This window comes from Quercus robur, chromosome 12 (assembly GCF_932294415.1).
Source record: "Quercus robur chromosome 12, dhQueRobu3.1, whole genome shotgun sequence".
In the NCBI taxonomy this organism is placed as follows: domain Eukaryota; kingdom Viridiplantae; phylum Streptophyta; class Magnoliopsida; order Fagales; family Fagaceae; genus Quercus; species Quercus robur.
In genome coordinates, this window is record NC_065545.1 from 4,191,271 (window position 1) to 4,208,434 (window position 17,164).

Sequence of the window (17,164 nt, forward strand, 5' to 3'; positions counted from 1 at the left end):
AGATGAATAATTATTCTTCATTTTAAAGAATAGCTATTCTTAAGGAATGACTATTCCCTGTAATAAAAACATAATCAAACTATTAAATAACTAAACCATATGAATAACTATTACATTACAATACTTATTATAGTCTACCAAACGTGCCATAAGTTATTAGCCTTTTATTCATTAAAATATAACATTCGTCTAAATACCAAAGGCACAATAGTCATAAAAATGAGAAACGTTATCCACCTATAATTTTGGAGGAAGATTATAAACAGTTCCCAAAATACATAAATAATAACTCATAATTTTAGAAGAAAATTATAGACAATTTCTAGAATACAATAATATCATACTCCCCTTTAATAGGTGAGAGAGGGGACACAATATATATTCCTGCACATTCTCTCTAAATTAGGGTTTTGGAAAAACAGAAAGGTGGTGACCCCACCTCCACCGTTTTAAAAAGTGGGACCCATAAAAAATTTGGGCGCTATAAATATAAAGTGCACACAGAAACGAACAACAGTTCATCGCACACTTCATTCATCCTCTTCCTCTCATCTCATGCATGTATGTATGTTAAAAAAACACCAACCGAAATTCTCGGCTCTCGCTCCGTTAACTCCAACCAAAAAATAAATAAAAAATCAGGGATTTCGATTTTCCATCCAATCACAACACTATTTTCCCCCTAACTCACTCACTTTCCCGGAAAAATATATAAAAACAGAGAATTGCCGGGAAAGTTTGAGAGAGAGAGAGAGGAAGAAACTTCTTCTTTTTCGATTTTATGGAGGTTTGAAGGGAATGATCGAAACTTTCTCTCTCGCTAGCTCAGAAAGAGAGAGAAAGTGAGGGAAAATCGTTAAACCAATGGTGTTTGTTTTGCTGTTTCTCCCGGAACAGTGAAAAACCAGAGCTTTTTTCTTTCTTCGAACCTCTTTAAAAGATTTTTTTTTTTTTTAAATAATTTAAGGGAAAAAAAATAGTTACGATATCAATTGGCTGGTTTCTGTGAATCGAAAAAAAAAAATGGAGGAAGAAGAATACTTGGAGGAGTTTGTTATGGAACCTTTTGTTGGTGGTGAAGAATTGGATCTCAATTACGAGTTCGATGCGCCTCGGTTCCACGACTTCACTCTGCCTGAGACGGATTTGGAGGCCTTCGAAGCCGGCCGCTGGTTCGATTCCACGAAAACTTACCCCCCTTCACGTAAGCATTTCAGTCCGTAAATTGTACATTTTCGTATATATGACTGCTTATATGATTTATTGCGATTGAAACATCGTGATTTTAATGTTTTACTTTCATCATTAATACTATTTTTATTATACAGTAATCATAAGGTTGGGTTGGGTACATAGTAGACTTATTGTATGTAAATTTGTAATCATAAATTTAATATTTTGGACTTTGAAGTGGGGAAGTTGTGAAAAAATGAATGGGAGCTTTTAGTACCGTACTGGTAACAGTGACAGTTCATCATCTACCTCAATGGGCATCATCAATTTAATTTCACAATTTTTTTTTTTTTGTTTTGGTGGTTACAAAGTTATGATCAATAGTTTACCAAAAAAAAAAGTTATGATCAATCATAGTGTCATGTCATGTCAATGTCATGTGGTTTAGTCTGCTTCAAAGTTTTTAATTTTTTTTTTATTAATCTCTAGCTTTCATGATAAAGTTGAACTGGGAAAAAGGAGGTCTTGTGGAAATTATAACTTCCTCTGATAAATTGAGAATTGATGAACGCATGAATTATATTGGGAATGATTCTGACAGTTGCACAACTCCCAAAGTTTCTGCAACCGATGATAATAACAAAGGTATCAATTTACTCAATTCTTTAACTTCATCTTTTCCTGTGATAATCATTATGAATAAAATCAATTTGGTTATTAGTCTCAATTTTTAATCATTATCTATGTTTGAGAAACTTTTGAGCATTTTCATGCTGAACATGGTTAGGAAATTCTGGGCTACAATCATATGATAAGTTTAGCAATAAAATTACCATGTCTTGGCATCAATAGTTATGAGTTTTTGAGATAATGGTTGGTTAGCCCTGGGTCAAATTTAAAACAAAATATTCTAATGACAATCGTGATAAAGTGATTAATGGAGATTGGTTGTTTTAGGATGTTAACCTCTTAGCATTTGATTTGGTCTATAAATCTTTTTGTTATCCTTATCATAGGAAGTTAGAAAAAGAATTTTTCCCCATTTTTGAACAAGTTATGAAATGATAGTTACCATATAGGCAAATTTTTTTTTTTTTTTTTGGGATAAAATTTAACTACAAAATTGGTTATAGTCTAAAATTACAACATTATTCAATAAAATAATTATTACTACATATTTTGAAAATCTAACTGTTGAATTGTATGTTCTTTACGCTTTTAATACACGTATCAAATTTTGTGTCAATTGGATATTATTTACTATATGATCTATAAGCTTATATTTTATGCATAATTTTAAACTATAAAAACTTGCAATTTAAACAATTTATTGATGACATAGCTATTGATTTTCAATTTTCTAGAAATTTTGCAAGCACAAAATATATAAAAAGAATATTTAAATTAATGGTGGATTTGTCAAAATTTACCTCCAATGAAAAGATATTGAGTTCTGGTTAAAAGATATTGAGTAAGGTTATAACCTGAACGTACAACCAATTTTGAAAATAAACTTTTTCTTTTTTCTTTTTTTTCTTTTTTCTTTTTTTTTTTTTTTATACTTTTCCTACATTCAGAATTTTTTATCCCTCATATGGTCCATGCAAGTCTCTTTGTTTTGCTCGTTGGTGGGAGGTAGGAAATCCGAAAACCAGCTAAAGGTTCTTCCTCCAATATGAGGGGATTCCCCACTTTTTGTTTTGTTTTTTTTCTTTGGCTTCTAAAGGGATAAATGAAGAATCAAGTGGTCCAAAAAATGTGTATTGTAGCTTTCAGTTTTAATTTAAGTACAAGTGGATCCATGTTATTTCCGCACTCATGTAATCACATGAAAACAATAGAGGATTGTTTTATTCTATGAGCCAATCTCTTTAGTGACTCATATTATTCTAGTGTTCTATTTTTTACCTTTATATATATATATAAAAGAGCCCCTGGTTTGAGTAATTGTTGTTGTTGTTGATTTTTTGTTTTTTTTTTCTTTTTTAACTTGAGTGCCTTCTAAAAGTAAAATGGATTTTTGGCAATACATGGTAATGACCAACAACTCATATTGCAGTACTGCATAGTCCTTTTTTTTTTTTTTTTGGGTGGTGGTGAACAAAATTTAATTTAATAAGTCACTACAGGAAGCTATAAAATATAAATTGAATGCCATCTAAATCTAATGTGACTCTTAAGTAGCACTTACATATATACAAAATAAAAATCTAATGCGACTCTAAGTAATAAATAATTTTATGTGCTTGCACATCAAATGCAATTTCTGTTTACTGCATCAAAAGATGCTTGTTTCAGTATTTTTGGCCCATATATGTGTGGATATCTGGTATATGTCAGTTGTGTATCTAGAATGCCAATTTTGCACTGCATTTTAGGTTCTTTTAACCTTTTTATCATACCCATTTCTTATCTGTCTATAACACATGCAGTTTTGTTATCATCTTCATTGTATTCTCAAAGTCCAAATTATTTAATTACTTGCAGCCTTTGAGAGAAGTGATTCCCTCCCTTTCAAGAATCTTGCTTTGATTAGGCCAAGAGTTTTGTAACTCAACTGGTTGGCATATCTTAGTGTTTTAAGACATCTAGGGTTCAAATCCCCTCACCCCCATTTTAATTGTTGAATTATCAAAAGAACCTTGGTTTGATCAAAAAGTTCTTTTGCTTTTCAGAATAGAGGTTCATGTACATGGAATGTATTTTTCTCCCCCACCCTTCCGTGGAAGGAGACTTATTTTAGTGAGAGCTTTGTAACACTGGTGTGTATATATATATATGGTTAAACTTGCATTTGGGCAGTGAAAATCAAGTGCTAATATGTATGATGCCCTGTTGGTAACTGATGATGAATACTCAACCATATATTATGCTAGGTTTGAATTGTATTATAAGGATTCCTTTATTCCCTTAATCCAAACTTGAGTCCCAAACACTTATATTTACCAATATAGTGGGTGCATGGTTGCAAGAGGTCTAATGGGAAAGTCATCAGCATCTTACCAATAGGAAGTTGAACTTGAACCACAAGCAATGGCAAAGGTGCTTTCATATTATTTAGCTTGTGCATGAATTTAATTCTGTTGCTATAGAATTCACTCTTTAAGTTATTGTTGACAAATTATTACAGAAGTATTTATTCACCAATTTGATTGCATGTCCTCCACAGATTCATTTAGCAGTGCTCAGATGGCCCAAGCTAGTCCAAAATCTAAAACAAACTCCCCTGTCAAGTCAACTAGGAGTTCAACTTTAATGAAACCAACAGCAAGTCATTTGGCCAAGCAGAACAAACCTAGGTTTCAGAAGAAGTTAGAGAATATTGATGAAAAGGGTTCAGGGAGCTTTCCTGTGATTGACAACCAAGCTACAAAAAGGCAGAAGTTGGAGGCTGGTTACTTGCAGAAGGTACACTAGAATTTGTTAATTCGGTATTTTGATGCCTTTGATCTGTTTATAATTGTCATTATAGCCATGAGTTCTGGAGCATTTGTATGCGTAAACTACATCTTCAAACTGAAGGTTTTACAATTATGTTAGACTCCTTTTCAGGCCAGAAACAGAATTCAATTTTAATTATTTTAAAGATTGACATAAGTAAAACACCGTCTTAGTAATACACAGATGCTTCAATCTGGATTGAACTTGAGAGATTTGTAAATCATTCACTTCACTGAAGGTCATTTTCATTTGCAAAAATGTAATGATCTGTTTCAAATGTATGTTGACTCTAGATAATTTTCCATGGTAAGTTGTAGCGAAGGAAACACTAAGATTTGTAAGAATAGTTCTGGATCTCCGAAACACTGCCTGCAACATGAATATGTAGGGACTGGTGAGACTATATTGTAGATGACACAATGCTTCTGTTAACTCTTTATTTTTCCCCCTTTTCTCACATCCATTTATTAGTTATACAACATGGGAATCATAACATCTTGTGTTGATTCTTTTGATATTTATCTGGAAATGCACAGTTCTGATTGTACCTCTTAGTTTTTTGGATTTTCAAAGTTTAAGCTTGCTAAACTAGTAAGATGTCTTTAGAATTTGGTTATATACTATATTCAGTATTTTTTTTCCTGGTAGAATAAAGTATTCAATAGTTAACACTAATCTCTCATATGATAATCTTAAGAGCATTCCTTAATTTTGCAAAGCAGGTTGCTCACCTGAAGCATCAAGCTCTTTTGCTTCACAAGGTACCTAAAAAGGTATGCTACATATGTCAGGGAGTATATGCCCATGCTTAAATTATTATCACCCTTTCACTAAACATATCTTGTTTAACACATGTTTCTTTAGTAAACACTATTTTTGTCAATGCTTTCTGTATCATCTGTTGATTGGCTAAATTGTTTTGAGTTGTTATTGCAGGTTGCAACCATTGATGTTAACTATGTGCATACTAGACTTAAAGTTACTATTCCTAGAGAACCTGATCTGGCAACAGCACGTAGGGCCCAAATACATAGGTATAGTCATTTCTTTTAAGATTGTGATTGTGAATATATACATCTTGAGGTTGAAATACCAAAATATGCATAATGAGTTGATGTCCTATTGAATGTTCTGAACTGCAGGTCTAAGATCAACACAGGGTTGGGTGAACATGCAGAATCAAATACCCATAGCTTCAAAGCGCACCCCTTGAACAGAAAAGTTGGTACTTTTCAGTTTATTAAGTCGATTCTTGTTGAGTTTTGGGGGAATTTTACATTTCTGAAGAAATCTAATATGATATATGTATGGCACAACACATGATCTTGTTAACACATGACTCTTGGGCTTTGCAGATTCTCGAGGCTCCTTCATTGCTTCCTCCTAAAAAGAAAATATCACAGCTGCAAGAGTTTCAAGTAATTAGCAAACAAGTTTATTTGCTGTTGTCTTTTTATAATGGGTGCTTTTTTGAAATATCTTGACAACATTCAATTGCTTTGTAGGTGTTTCACCTGAAGACCTCAGAGAGGACTACGCAACACACATCCAGTAATGTAGGTCATAAAGATGATCATTTCCACAATATGTTCTTATATTCTCCAATATCAGAAGCTAATAATCTCTTCATTGCAGGTGGGGAGCATAGATAATTTTAAATTTATTTCACAATATGAAGCCATGGACGGTAAAAGGTAAAAATGTCTAAAATTTTAGCATCTTTTTGTTCAAAGTTGAAGATTTTGCATTCATATCCTCTCTAGTGTGAAGTGTTTGTAATAATACTTAAGAGTCATAGTTTATTGCTGTTTCTTGTGACTTGATCCACATTTCTGAGCTTTTTAATTTCTTTTTAGTCCTAATATTTTCTCCAAGAATCTGAAGTTCATTTTCTTATGCAATGAACAATCACATAGAATATCTGATTTTTGAGCTCAATTATTTTTCCTCTTCCTTTATGATGTTCTTCATACATGCAAGCATTTCGTACTCATTTATACAATATCTTCCTATCAGATGCTTATGCTTTTATGCTTAATTTTCAATCATAGGCTAAATGCTTTAAGCCAGGAGAAATGCAAAACAATCAACAAATCTAAACCTCACCCTATTACTAATAAGGTAATTTCATTAATAACATTTGGAAGCCCTTTATTGAGATTTTTATTGTTAGTGATAACCATTTGTGAGCCATGTTGCACCCAATACAGATACTTTCAAGAAAAGAGAAACTTGGTGTCTTTCAAAATTCCAAACAAGAAACCACAGTCCCAAGGGTAACTTAATACAAAATCCTTTATGCACAGCTCTTTATATTAATGGTTTACTAATTCTGAAGTTATTCCTTCTTTTAACATTTGGCTTATGCTTCCTATTAGGAACTCAGTTTTTCAACAGATAAGAGGTTTCTAGTCGAGCCACCAATAGAATTATTGAGTAAGGTATGAATAAATTGGGGTATTTTGTGATTTATTCTTAGTCTCCTTTTATAGTGGATTTATGCCTATTGTATTGTCAAGTAATTTTTGCATAGATGTATCTTGTTTTCAATTATGCAATTTATAAATTCCTTATGTGTCATATTAATATAGCTACTAATATGCTGTCATAATTGCCAGCTCTCCCTAGCATCTGATGCCCAGCTCAATGGGAAATCTCCGTCAAGAAGTCCTCTGCCAACTAAGGTTAGTTTCTTCATCCTTTGCTTGTTGGAAGACAGAAATTGCAAAGTTTATTTTGTGTTCTTACTAATACGTGAGTGTTTTCATTGCTCTATTAAGGATTCAAAAGAGAACACACCAAAACCTTTTAAAGCGCGCAAGGTATGTTTGTGTGGCTACTTACGACATTAGCTAGCATTTTGTAGTTTCTATTAATCCAAAATTATAGGGAAACCTAGTATTTATGACTAGAAATAATTATATTAAAGTTTCATTATCTGTTTTAATGCTCATGGTTTCATTACATCCAAGTTGTAGGTGATAAATTTGTTCGAAGAAAAATTGCAGAGTTTGGGTGGGAAGCAGTATCAATGTGGGAGTTACAGGATGATTCCTGAAGTTGGACCACAATTGTACATTAACAGGTAGCACTTGGTTCTAAATTAGTTTGAATTGAAGTATACCTTGTTATTTGTTCAGTCTTATTGTATGGAACATTAGATACTTTTCAAAAATCATGCAGCTTTTTTCTTTTTCTTTTTTTGAGTTTAATTAATGTATATAAGTAATAATTTATTCTATACATGAAACCAGGGAAATCAGATTACGTTCATGGTAAGAATAGGGGTCATATTATTTTTACAAAGTTAATAACTATCCTCTTTCTCTTTTCTTTTAAAATAATAATTCATTAATTACAACAATGGGGAGGGGAGGGTTTGAACCATGGTTCTTTTAATAAATAAAAAACAAGCTATGCCACGGACCTACAAAGCTCTTGGCCATAACTTTCTTTTAGGAACCTGAATTTAAGCAACAAAAATACGATGTCCACCTTATCACTGCAAGTGACATTGTATGTTCCCTTCCCTTCTTTGTACTTATCAAATGAGGAGTTTTTTTTTGGTCTTTATAGATTTTTTTTTTTTTTTTTTGGTGGGGGTAAAGAAATTTGGAAAAGGAAAAACAGGCTTTCAGTCATGCTATAGATGTTGTGAAATATAAGATTGGTTATTAGAAATTATTTAGACAAATATTTTTTTTAAATGCATTTGTTTTATTCTGTTTCCTATTTTTGTACTGCTATGAATCATGTTAATCTCTTGTGATTTATGTCCAACTGAATTCTTTTGCAGAAAGTCTAGGGTTATAACAAAAATTTACAAGATTTTCACAACATCCTTATTTTGAGTTGTGGTGATCTTGTTTTATATATATTTTTTACATATGTTGGGTTGACAACTCAAATTGTTATGAAATTTTATTGTGCCCGTTAAAGAACTGGTTGGTATTACTTATGACCTTCATATCGCAGGAGCAGAGACATATGCTGAGAACAAGAGCATGAAGATGCCCTTCCATTTTTTATGTCAATGCTTTACCCATGCATTGCATAACAATGAGGACCTTGTACTCCATCAAATTCCAGGGAAGATGCCCTTACCAACCCAATATTTCAGGGTCTATAGTTGATAGCAGCTTTTTGTGCTTTCTCAGTTGTACTATGGTTGATAACAAATTTTTGTGCGTTATCAGTTGTAGCGAATGAAATAATAAATCCATTTTTTCCGGTTGTAGTCTTAATAAAATTAGCAGAGACCAGCAGTGTCAAGCGTTCTAGTCTCTTTCCTAGTTTCCTTGGTCTTATCAAAAGCTTTATGTGGCAGATTGCAATGCAGAAAAGCCTGAGAAATATAGAGAAAGATTCATGTTTTTCCTCACGGAAATATCTCCAAATCTTATTGTCATATGATAGGTTTGAGTGTCAAATATGTACATTTTACTATCAATTTTCTATTTTGGAAGTCAATGAGGTCGTATAGAATATATGATTTTACATTAGGGCGTTGTGTTGTGCCATGGAACCAAACCTTTCACAGGTGATAGACCACCAATTATCAGCACTCCTACAAATGGGCCTCATAGAAACCCATAGGCTTCGTACTGCTATGGTTCCACATGTGGTATACATACAAGTCCTGACCTTTTTTTATTCAACATTTTTTTAACGATGCTCACCAGCCAGTTAAGCATCAATAATAGAAGAGTGGTAAAAACACTCGTGAGCCTGTCTCAGAGAAGCAGAATCTTACAGGTTCAGCTAAATCATGTGAAACTATTGAATGACAAAAGCATTTAATAAAGGGTTATAACTGCATATATTAATTACACTAGAACATAGACTAGCTGGCACCTGGTACTTTAAACAAAATAAGTGTACCTACAGATAGTCAGTGCTATGATTGTACAAAAAGGCTGGAGATTTAGCTGTTCAAAACTTAGACTGGTCTGTTGTATATAGAACTTAATACATTAAAATAGTTAGTAAAATGTTGTGGAACCTAGTCAGATGGGCATAATAATCTAGTTGGAAGAGAACTATGCCCATCAAAATCAAAACTTGGGATTTCCCCATGTTCCATCCTTCTTCTTTTTTGTTCTTTCTGTTTCTGTTATAATGGATGCCAAAAAGACTGAAATGTAAACTTCCTTCAAAGGGAGTCCTTGGATATAACTTCACCAAACTGAACAAGCCACTGAGCATCAGATGAATTGTTGTGCTGAACTTGCTGCTGCTGCATGTTTGATTGTTGCTGTCCTTTGTCAATCACAAATTGAGCATAGTCAATGGTCTTCGGTGGATCAAGACAGGCTTTTCTGGGAGGCGCTGGAAGCAGGGAGACCAAGACCCTTGCAACCTCATGCATGGTTGGCCTCTCAGATGGGTTACGCTTCGTGCACAGGAGAGCAAGTTGGAAGGTCTTCCTGACATGGGATAAATCCATGCATGTTACAGAAACCTCGGGGTCAACAGCCTCCATTACTGTGTTATTATCTGCCTTTGACAATATCTGAGAATATAACTCAATCAAGTTAAAAAGATGGATGAAATAATTTAAGACCAAAATCAACTACGTCAATCTAAATTAATGTTTAAGATCCGTCAAGATTCAGAGCCTCAAACACAAGTTGGAAAAACGTATTCATCCATAGACCATAGTAAAACAACTCAAGTATTATCTTTGAGAACAGGAAACAGACCAGTTGATGCAAGTTTGACTCATTGTCCACTGCCTTCTTCCCAGTCAGTAGCTCCAGAAGAACAACACCAAAGCTATAAACATCCGATTTCTCATTAAGCCGGGAAGTTCGGGCATACTCTGGGTCAATGTAGCCTATAGTTCCAAGAACAAAAGTAGATGCATGAGTTTTGGTGGTAGAGATGCATTTGGCAATCCCAAAATCAGAGAGACGAGGCTCAAAATTCTCATCCAGCAGGATATTTGAGGACTTGACATCCCTGTGTATAATACGGGGGTTGCAGTCATGATGAAGATAGGAAAGTCCCTGAGCAGCCCCAACTGCTATTCTCAATCGTGTCTCCCAATCAAGTTTTACCTTCTTTGATGATCCTGTCATGTATGTCAGCTCAAAACAATCAGGCAGTGCCAGTTCCAATTAATTAATTAAAATTTGAAATAAATAAATAAACTGGTAAATGGGTGAACTTCAACTGTGTCAGGAGTTACTTCCCTCTGTAGAAGACTGAAATCTCAAAACAGTCAACAGTATTCAATCTCACAGTTTATAACCCAAACAAAATCTGACCATTTGGCTGTTTCATAAATTAGTTACCACCTTAAGTTTTATTTTATAAACGTAATTCTACACCCAATCAAAGCATCAACTATAACTTCCTGTGTTCCACAAATTAAAAGAACATGACAGCATTCCTTTGCACCAAAACTTTTGATATTAACATAACGAAAACAAACAACAGTTCAGGCAAGCAACTAACCATGAAGCATATCCCACAGAGAACCGTTCACCATGTAGTCATAGAAGAGGAGGTTCCCATAGGGAGACAGTGCATAACCATGCAAGCTGACCACGTTCCTATGTCTGATGCTACCAATGGTTTCAAGCTCAGTCTCAAATTCTCGTACGTTGTTAGGATACCGGTTGTAAATTCGCTTAATTGCAATGGGTCGGGAATTCTTCAAAACACACTTGTATACTGTGCTAGAAGCACCATAGCCTATGATATACTTCTCACTTAAATTCTCAGTGATTCTCATTATATCATCAAAGGTGTGAATAGCCATATCCATGCGAAGAATTACCATTTTAGGGGGACCTGGCAAGGAAAGAAGCACATTAGGATACAGAATTAAAGACATGCAATATAACCCACTCCTTTACAAGTCAATTTAGCATTACAAAGAGTAAATTACCTTGCCCTGTTCCAGTAGAACCCTTTGTCAAATGCTTTGGTTGGTTGGATTTGTAAATAGCAACTATTACCATAGACAATAATGCGATGAGGCCCAGAGTCAGACAAATAACAGCAGCTCTAGAGAAAAGTGCTGGGGTAGAGAAAAATATATTGCAATATTAGGATAAAATTCCAACAGCCAATCCCATGAACAAAAGCCTGTGATCATTATGTATATAATGGTAGCAGAATCTGATAGATACATAACAAAATCACACCAATAGAAATGAGCAAGTACCTCTAGATTTTGGCATGTAAGGTCCACATATTGATCCCAACCAGTTGCCACACAATAAAGGATTACCAATGAAGCTGATATAAATGAACACAAGTCAGTACAGGAGCCTACATGAATGTAGACAACGATTATTTCTCATACCTGTCTGCTGAAAACCGTGAGAAGTTCCGCATGGGAGGTACAATGCCTGATAAGTTGTTGTAAGAGACATTCCTAAAATATTTGGGAATTGAGCATTAGAGCAATCCTCATAAGTTACATGAAAAAACATGTTTAGTAACAGGAGATTCAACTTACAAAGTGGCTAGGCTGAAACAATTTGTTAGTTGATCAGGAATTTCTCCACACAAGTTGTTGTTGTTCAGAATCCTACCATAAGATATTACCAAAAGGGAAATGACATTAACATGAAATCCAGATATATGCTAGGTACAAAACCTCATCAAATTAGGAAGGGGCAGCAGACGGGATGACACTTACAGAGTGACAATATTTTGCAACTGCCCAAACTCTGGCGGAATGCTACCAGAAAGGTTATTGAATGACATATCACTACAAAATTAAAGGTAAAAATATAAATACCAAAGGATAGAGTATGAAATGTGATGGCTTAAGAATACTCAGACAAATACACCCACGTCTGATTAACTCACATAATTTGTATGCTTCTGAGGTTCACAAATTCTGCTGGTATAGGCCCGTCAAGACAATTGCCACTTAAATTCCTGACCATAAATTTTCATCAACAACATTATGTGCCATGATATATAGTAAACCAATGACTCCAGAGAGAATAAACAAAAACAGATATATAAAGGGAGGCGGGGGGGGGGGGGTGGGGGAGCTAAATTACAGACTTACAGGGTGAGAAGATGCTCAAGATCACCAACAGAAGCTGGAATTGGACCAGAGAAATTATTTCCTGAGAGATCCCTGCCAACATGGAAATTTGAGAAGCCTCAGCTTAGATGGACTCCAACTGACATAACAAACTTCATTATGACACTTACAGTGTATCGAGATTAATAATATGCCCCAGCTCAACAGGAACCCAGCCTTTGAAATTGTTTTCTGATATATTTCTGCAGGTCCAGAATATTTTTCTTAGATCAGTCTACAGGAAACATGTACAACTCAATCATAACTTATTATTTGATTTCAATGAGTCATCACTTACAGATAGGTCAAACTCTCTAGATTGCGGAAACCCAATGGGATCGATCCATTTAAGCGATTACCATGTACATTGCTTCAGAGAGAGGATACAAAACCAAACACATTACAAGTTAACGTGCGTAGAGTAGGTGAAAAATAATAGATAAAAACAAGTAGTTGATGACAAAAGTCGTTACAACAAATTAGACGTCTTACAATTGATTCAATGCTGTGCAAGAGCTGATGTTGGATGGAATGGGTCCTTCTAGCTCATTGTTGGCAAGATTCCTGAGGCATTGTAAAACGAGGAAATTAACAACAGAAAACTGTTGTAAATTACAAAAGAACAGACGATAGTAACAAATACTCACAATTCAAACAACTGTTCCAGCTTTCCTAGTTCAGCCGGAATCTGCCCCACTAGTTTGTTATCATTCAATTGCCTGCAAATACTCCTGGTTCAGTACACAAGAAAAAATATAACTAAATGATCTTAAAGATTAGTGTGGTGGGATATATCTCACAAGTAGCTGAGCTTTGACATGTTGCCAAGCTCTGGAGGAATTGGCCCGGAAAGCTTGTTGCCATGGAGATATCTGGTGAAACAGGTGTCAAATGCATAAAATCCCTTGGTAAATTAGTTTACATTTCAGGCAACAGGAACTCACAGTTTTCCAGTGTATGACAAGTTGCCAAGTATTGGCGGTATGGGCCCAACAAGTTGATTCTCACTCAAATCCCTACAAAGAGTGGATATAAAATACACAACTCTTTAAAATTTAGGCAGAAGATACTCGTAAAAGCCACATGAAAAGCACTTCAATTAAAATATCATGGCAAAAACAAAACAGGAAGAAAAAAATTCTTTAAATTGTAAGCAATAACATGCATACGTACAGGACAGCCAGGGCCTGCATTAAACCAATCACCTCTGGAATCCTCCCCGTTAGCATATTTCCCTGCAGGGACCTAAAACACAAGACAAGATTGCTGAAAAATGCCCCAATGGTTTTGAGTGCAGAATGAGCAACAGAATGTGATAAAAAATAAACAAACTTTCATCTCAAAAATTGTACAGTTCCTTGAGTGATTGAAATTGATAAAATTCTAGTCTGGCAGGAAACTTACAACGTTGCCACTTGTAGGAATCCAATATTGAACGGAATCTCACCAGTGATTTGATTGTAGGAAATGTCCCTGAAATTGCCAACACAAATTAAAAATTTATGAAAACCTACACTGCATATAAAGGGAAAATGAAAAATTACATAAGTAATGAGACTTACAGGATTTCAAAGCTTGTACAGTTCCCAATGCTGTCTGGGATTGTGCCGGTTAAATTATTGCCTCTAACATCACTGGAAATAAAATAAGATAATTTCAAGTTGATGATCAAAGAAAATTCCAAACGGAAGGAAAACAATGCAAAGTGAACACAAGACAGAATTTGAGCACTCACAAATACCACAGGCCAGTTAATTGACACATATCAGGCGAGAGTGTTCCAGTCAATGCATTGCCACGTAACCCACTGCAAACACAATTTGAACCAAACGATTGAAAAGTTATAGGCTTCTACTGTCTGATAATATACTCTTCAAATAAAACAGAGTCAAAACATCAAAGAATACCGTCCCCCTTTCACCAAAACATAATGCAGATGACAGGATGGTCTAATTGAATCCCTTAGTAAGGACTCCAGTACTTACAGATATTGCAGTACTTCATTCCAATATAGAAGTCTTGGGATGTCCCCCGTAAGCTGATTCCGGGCAAGATCACTAAATATAAAAATACCAAAAGAAAAGCAAGTTCTATCAGCAGAAATGAATATGCAATGATCTTAATACATGACCAATTAGGAGATTAACATCATAGAAAATTACTGCATTCTAACAGCCACTGGGAGCATATAGACTTGAACACATGATAATCAAGAGAAGCTTACAGTGTCTTGAGGTTAGGTATCTGAGTTAATATTGAAGGAATAGGACCGGTGAGCTGATTGTTCTTCAAATTCCTACACGCAGGGAATTGGCTTAGTTCTTACAACAAAAACATGTCTTTGCGAAATATAACGTGCGGAAAGGCAATGTATAAGCAAAAACTTACAGAAACTCAAGCTGCTTAAGCTTAGATATCGAAAAAGGGATGTCCCCATACAGCAAATTATCAGACAGCTCCCTACATTCAGAGTAAATTTGTTTATTTTTAAATCTATCAAAAGTACAATGCTTTCAAAGTTTTGTGTAGTCATATCCCTGAAAAGGGATAAAAAACAATGAAAAAAAGAGAGACAGAAATAATACAGATGCACAAGAGAACCACAGTTTCCAATTTCATCTGGGATTTGACCAGTTAGCTTATTCCCTTGAAAGTCTCTGCAATTTTTCCAAGTACATAACACAAGTAATAGTCATTTATATGAAGACTGTACAGAAGCATCACAAACTTTAAAAAAATATTTAAAAACAGAAGTGCCATAAAAGTCAAAAACATACACGGATACAAGATATCTCAAATCTCCAATGGCTGGTGAAATCTCTCCACCCAGGTTCAAATTAGACAAATTCCTTCAACAATGTAACAGAAACCTTAGAATTAAACAAACTCATTCGACACTAACATTTTAACAATAAGAATAAAGGATTAAAAAATGAAATAGTATAGCTCATCAGAGTTTTCGTGCCAAAAAAAAGAGCATGGGTATTAGAAAGAGAAGCATACAGAGAAAGCACAGAGAAGCTGGAATTGTCGCAAAAGACACCTCGCCAGGAACAGTAATCTTGGTTGTGCAAGTCATCCCAGTCAAGCAAAACATTTGCTACGTTGCTCAAAGAGGCCTTTATCGACATTAAGGCTTTGCCTACATAAATTATATCCACACCATTTATGTATTAGAATGAGAGTACGTGTGCGTGTTCACTTACCAAAATAAATACGCATACAGTGATATTATCTGATAATATGGTTCTGGGACAAGCAAAAGAATAAAACTTTGCATATAAAGAAAGGAAGTCTCTTTTCGTAATTCCGTTTTTGGACCCTGTTTGGATGGTGGGAAAATGTGGAAACGCAAGGACCAAGAACAACAGGGCAAGTGATGGGACTCATTGACTTTGGTCAATATGAGTTGAAAATGCTCCAAGAGAAGCACAGACACGCAGTGAGGTTTCAAAAAACTCATTGGTTTTTTTGTTTTGTTCCTTGTTTGGAAGCAAGGAAACAGAGAATCACAAAGCATAAGCCATTAATGGTTTTTCAAGGCCAAAAACAACAACTTGGACTTCTTAGTTGGAAGCTTCTTATTACAGCTTCTTTAGGCTACAAAACAAGCTTCAACCATAGAAAATTCTTGGCAAAAAGAGAAAACAAAACAAAACAAAACAATGCTCGAAGTTCAAACACACACAAAAAGAGGAGATACCTTGGTCATCAAGTGGTGAAACAGTAGGACATAGAAAAAACAGAAGCACCATTATCAAACACAAACACAAAGACAGCTCCTTCTTGCTTCTCCACTCCAACAACACCCATTTCTCCATGTTGTGCCCAGAGCAAAATGAGTGAGAGAGAATGAACAAGAAGAAGGTGTTATGAGAGAATAAACTGAAGATGATATAGAGTTCTACTATTGTTTGTATGACAGAGAGAGAGAGAGAGAGAGAGAGAGAGAGCAGGCGTTTAGCGTGAACTGTAAGGAACACAGTTAATGAGTCTGGCTGGGAAGAGTGTGTGTACTGCAGAGAGAGAAAGTGTGTAGGAGAGAGAGAGAGAGAGAGAGAGAGAGAGAGAGATTTGAGAGAGATGTAAACGGCGGTGAAGCGACGTTAAATTGAGAAAAGAAAGAGAGAACGAGACACACACAGCGGCCGTCATTCGTACTCTCCGTTTCCCAATGTTGTTGCATTTTTCGACAGGCTAGCAATTGTTCACTGTTACTCCCACGCGCAACATGTTTAGGATTTTCAACAAAACAAATAATCAACTTATTTTATTTAACTTTCAGTTTTTATTTTTAGTACTTTTAATAAAACACTAGATAAGTTATTTTCAATTAATGATTAATAAAATCCATATTTCTAGAAAAATGGGATTGAGTTGGAATTCAAATATTCATAGATATTTGTCATGGTGTGATTTGCAATAAAAAAGGAGAATAAATTTTCCAACATTCTAAAAAATCCTAAAACTTTATTCAGACAAAACGTCCCCTTAAGA

General features: G+C 34.8%; 2 protein-coding genes across 6 annotated transcripts; one reads left to right on the top strand and one right to left on the bottom strand.

Annotated features, from left to right (window-relative positions):
- The first annotated feature begins 527 nt into the window (after window positions 1–527).
- On the top strand, window positions 528–8,995 carry LOC126709933 (protein TPX2-like). Of its 5 annotated transcripts, none has more exons than XM_050410305.1 (16): window positions 528–1,204; window positions 1,663–1,818; window positions 4,343–4,581; window positions 5,337–5,387; window positions 5,551–5,648; window positions 5,757–5,835; window positions 5,970–6,032; window positions 6,120–6,170; window positions 6,250–6,308; window positions 6,666–6,735; window positions 6,825–6,890; window positions 6,993–7,055; window positions 7,233–7,298; window positions 7,395–7,436; window positions 7,593–7,699; window positions 8,590–8,995. In XM_050410305.1, the coding sequence occupies exons 1-16, from the start codon at window positions 1,024–1,026 to the stop codon at window positions 8,606–8,608; spliced, it is 1,410 nt and encodes a 469-aa protein (XP_050266262.1). In that variant the 5' UTR covers window positions 528–1,023; the 3' UTR covers window positions 8,609–8,995. The 5 variants fall into 5 exon arrangements, with proteins under 5 accessions (XP_050266262.1, XP_050266264.1, XP_050266263.1 ...); XM_050410309.1 differs by lacking the exon at window positions 528–1,204 and adding an exon at window positions 4,128–4,215 and having other exon boundaries at window positions 1,696–1,818; XM_050410307.1 differs by lacking the exon at window positions 1,663–1,818.
- A 414-nt stretch (window positions 8,996–9,409) lies between these two features.
- LOC126709545 (LRR receptor-like serine/threonine-protein kinase ERL1) lies at window positions 9,410–16,700 on the bottom strand. Its single transcript, XM_050409830.1, has 27 exons — window positions 16,371–16,700; window positions 15,671–15,809; window positions 15,445–15,516; window positions 15,253–15,324; window positions 15,056–15,127; window positions 14,892–14,963; window positions 14,653–14,724; window positions 14,403–14,474; window positions 14,230–14,301; window positions 14,072–14,140; window positions 13,841–13,912; window positions 13,612–13,683; window positions 13,468–13,539; window positions 13,315–13,386; window positions 13,160–13,231; window positions 12,966–13,037; window positions 12,799–12,870; window positions 12,650–12,721; window positions 12,442–12,513; window positions 12,269–12,340; window positions 12,086–12,157; window positions 11,930–12,001; window positions 11,789–11,862; window positions 11,510–11,641; window positions 11,074–11,412; window positions 10,317–10,687; window positions 9,410–10,126 (listed from the first exon to the last, which is right to left on the bottom strand). The coding sequence occupies exons 1-27, from the start codon at window positions 16,486–16,488 to the stop codon at window positions 9,767–9,769; spliced, it is 2,970 nt and encodes a 989-aa protein (XP_050265787.1). The 5' UTR covers window positions 16,489–16,700; the 3' UTR covers window positions 9,410–9,766.
- Window positions 16,701–17,164: the final 464 nt, after the last annotated feature.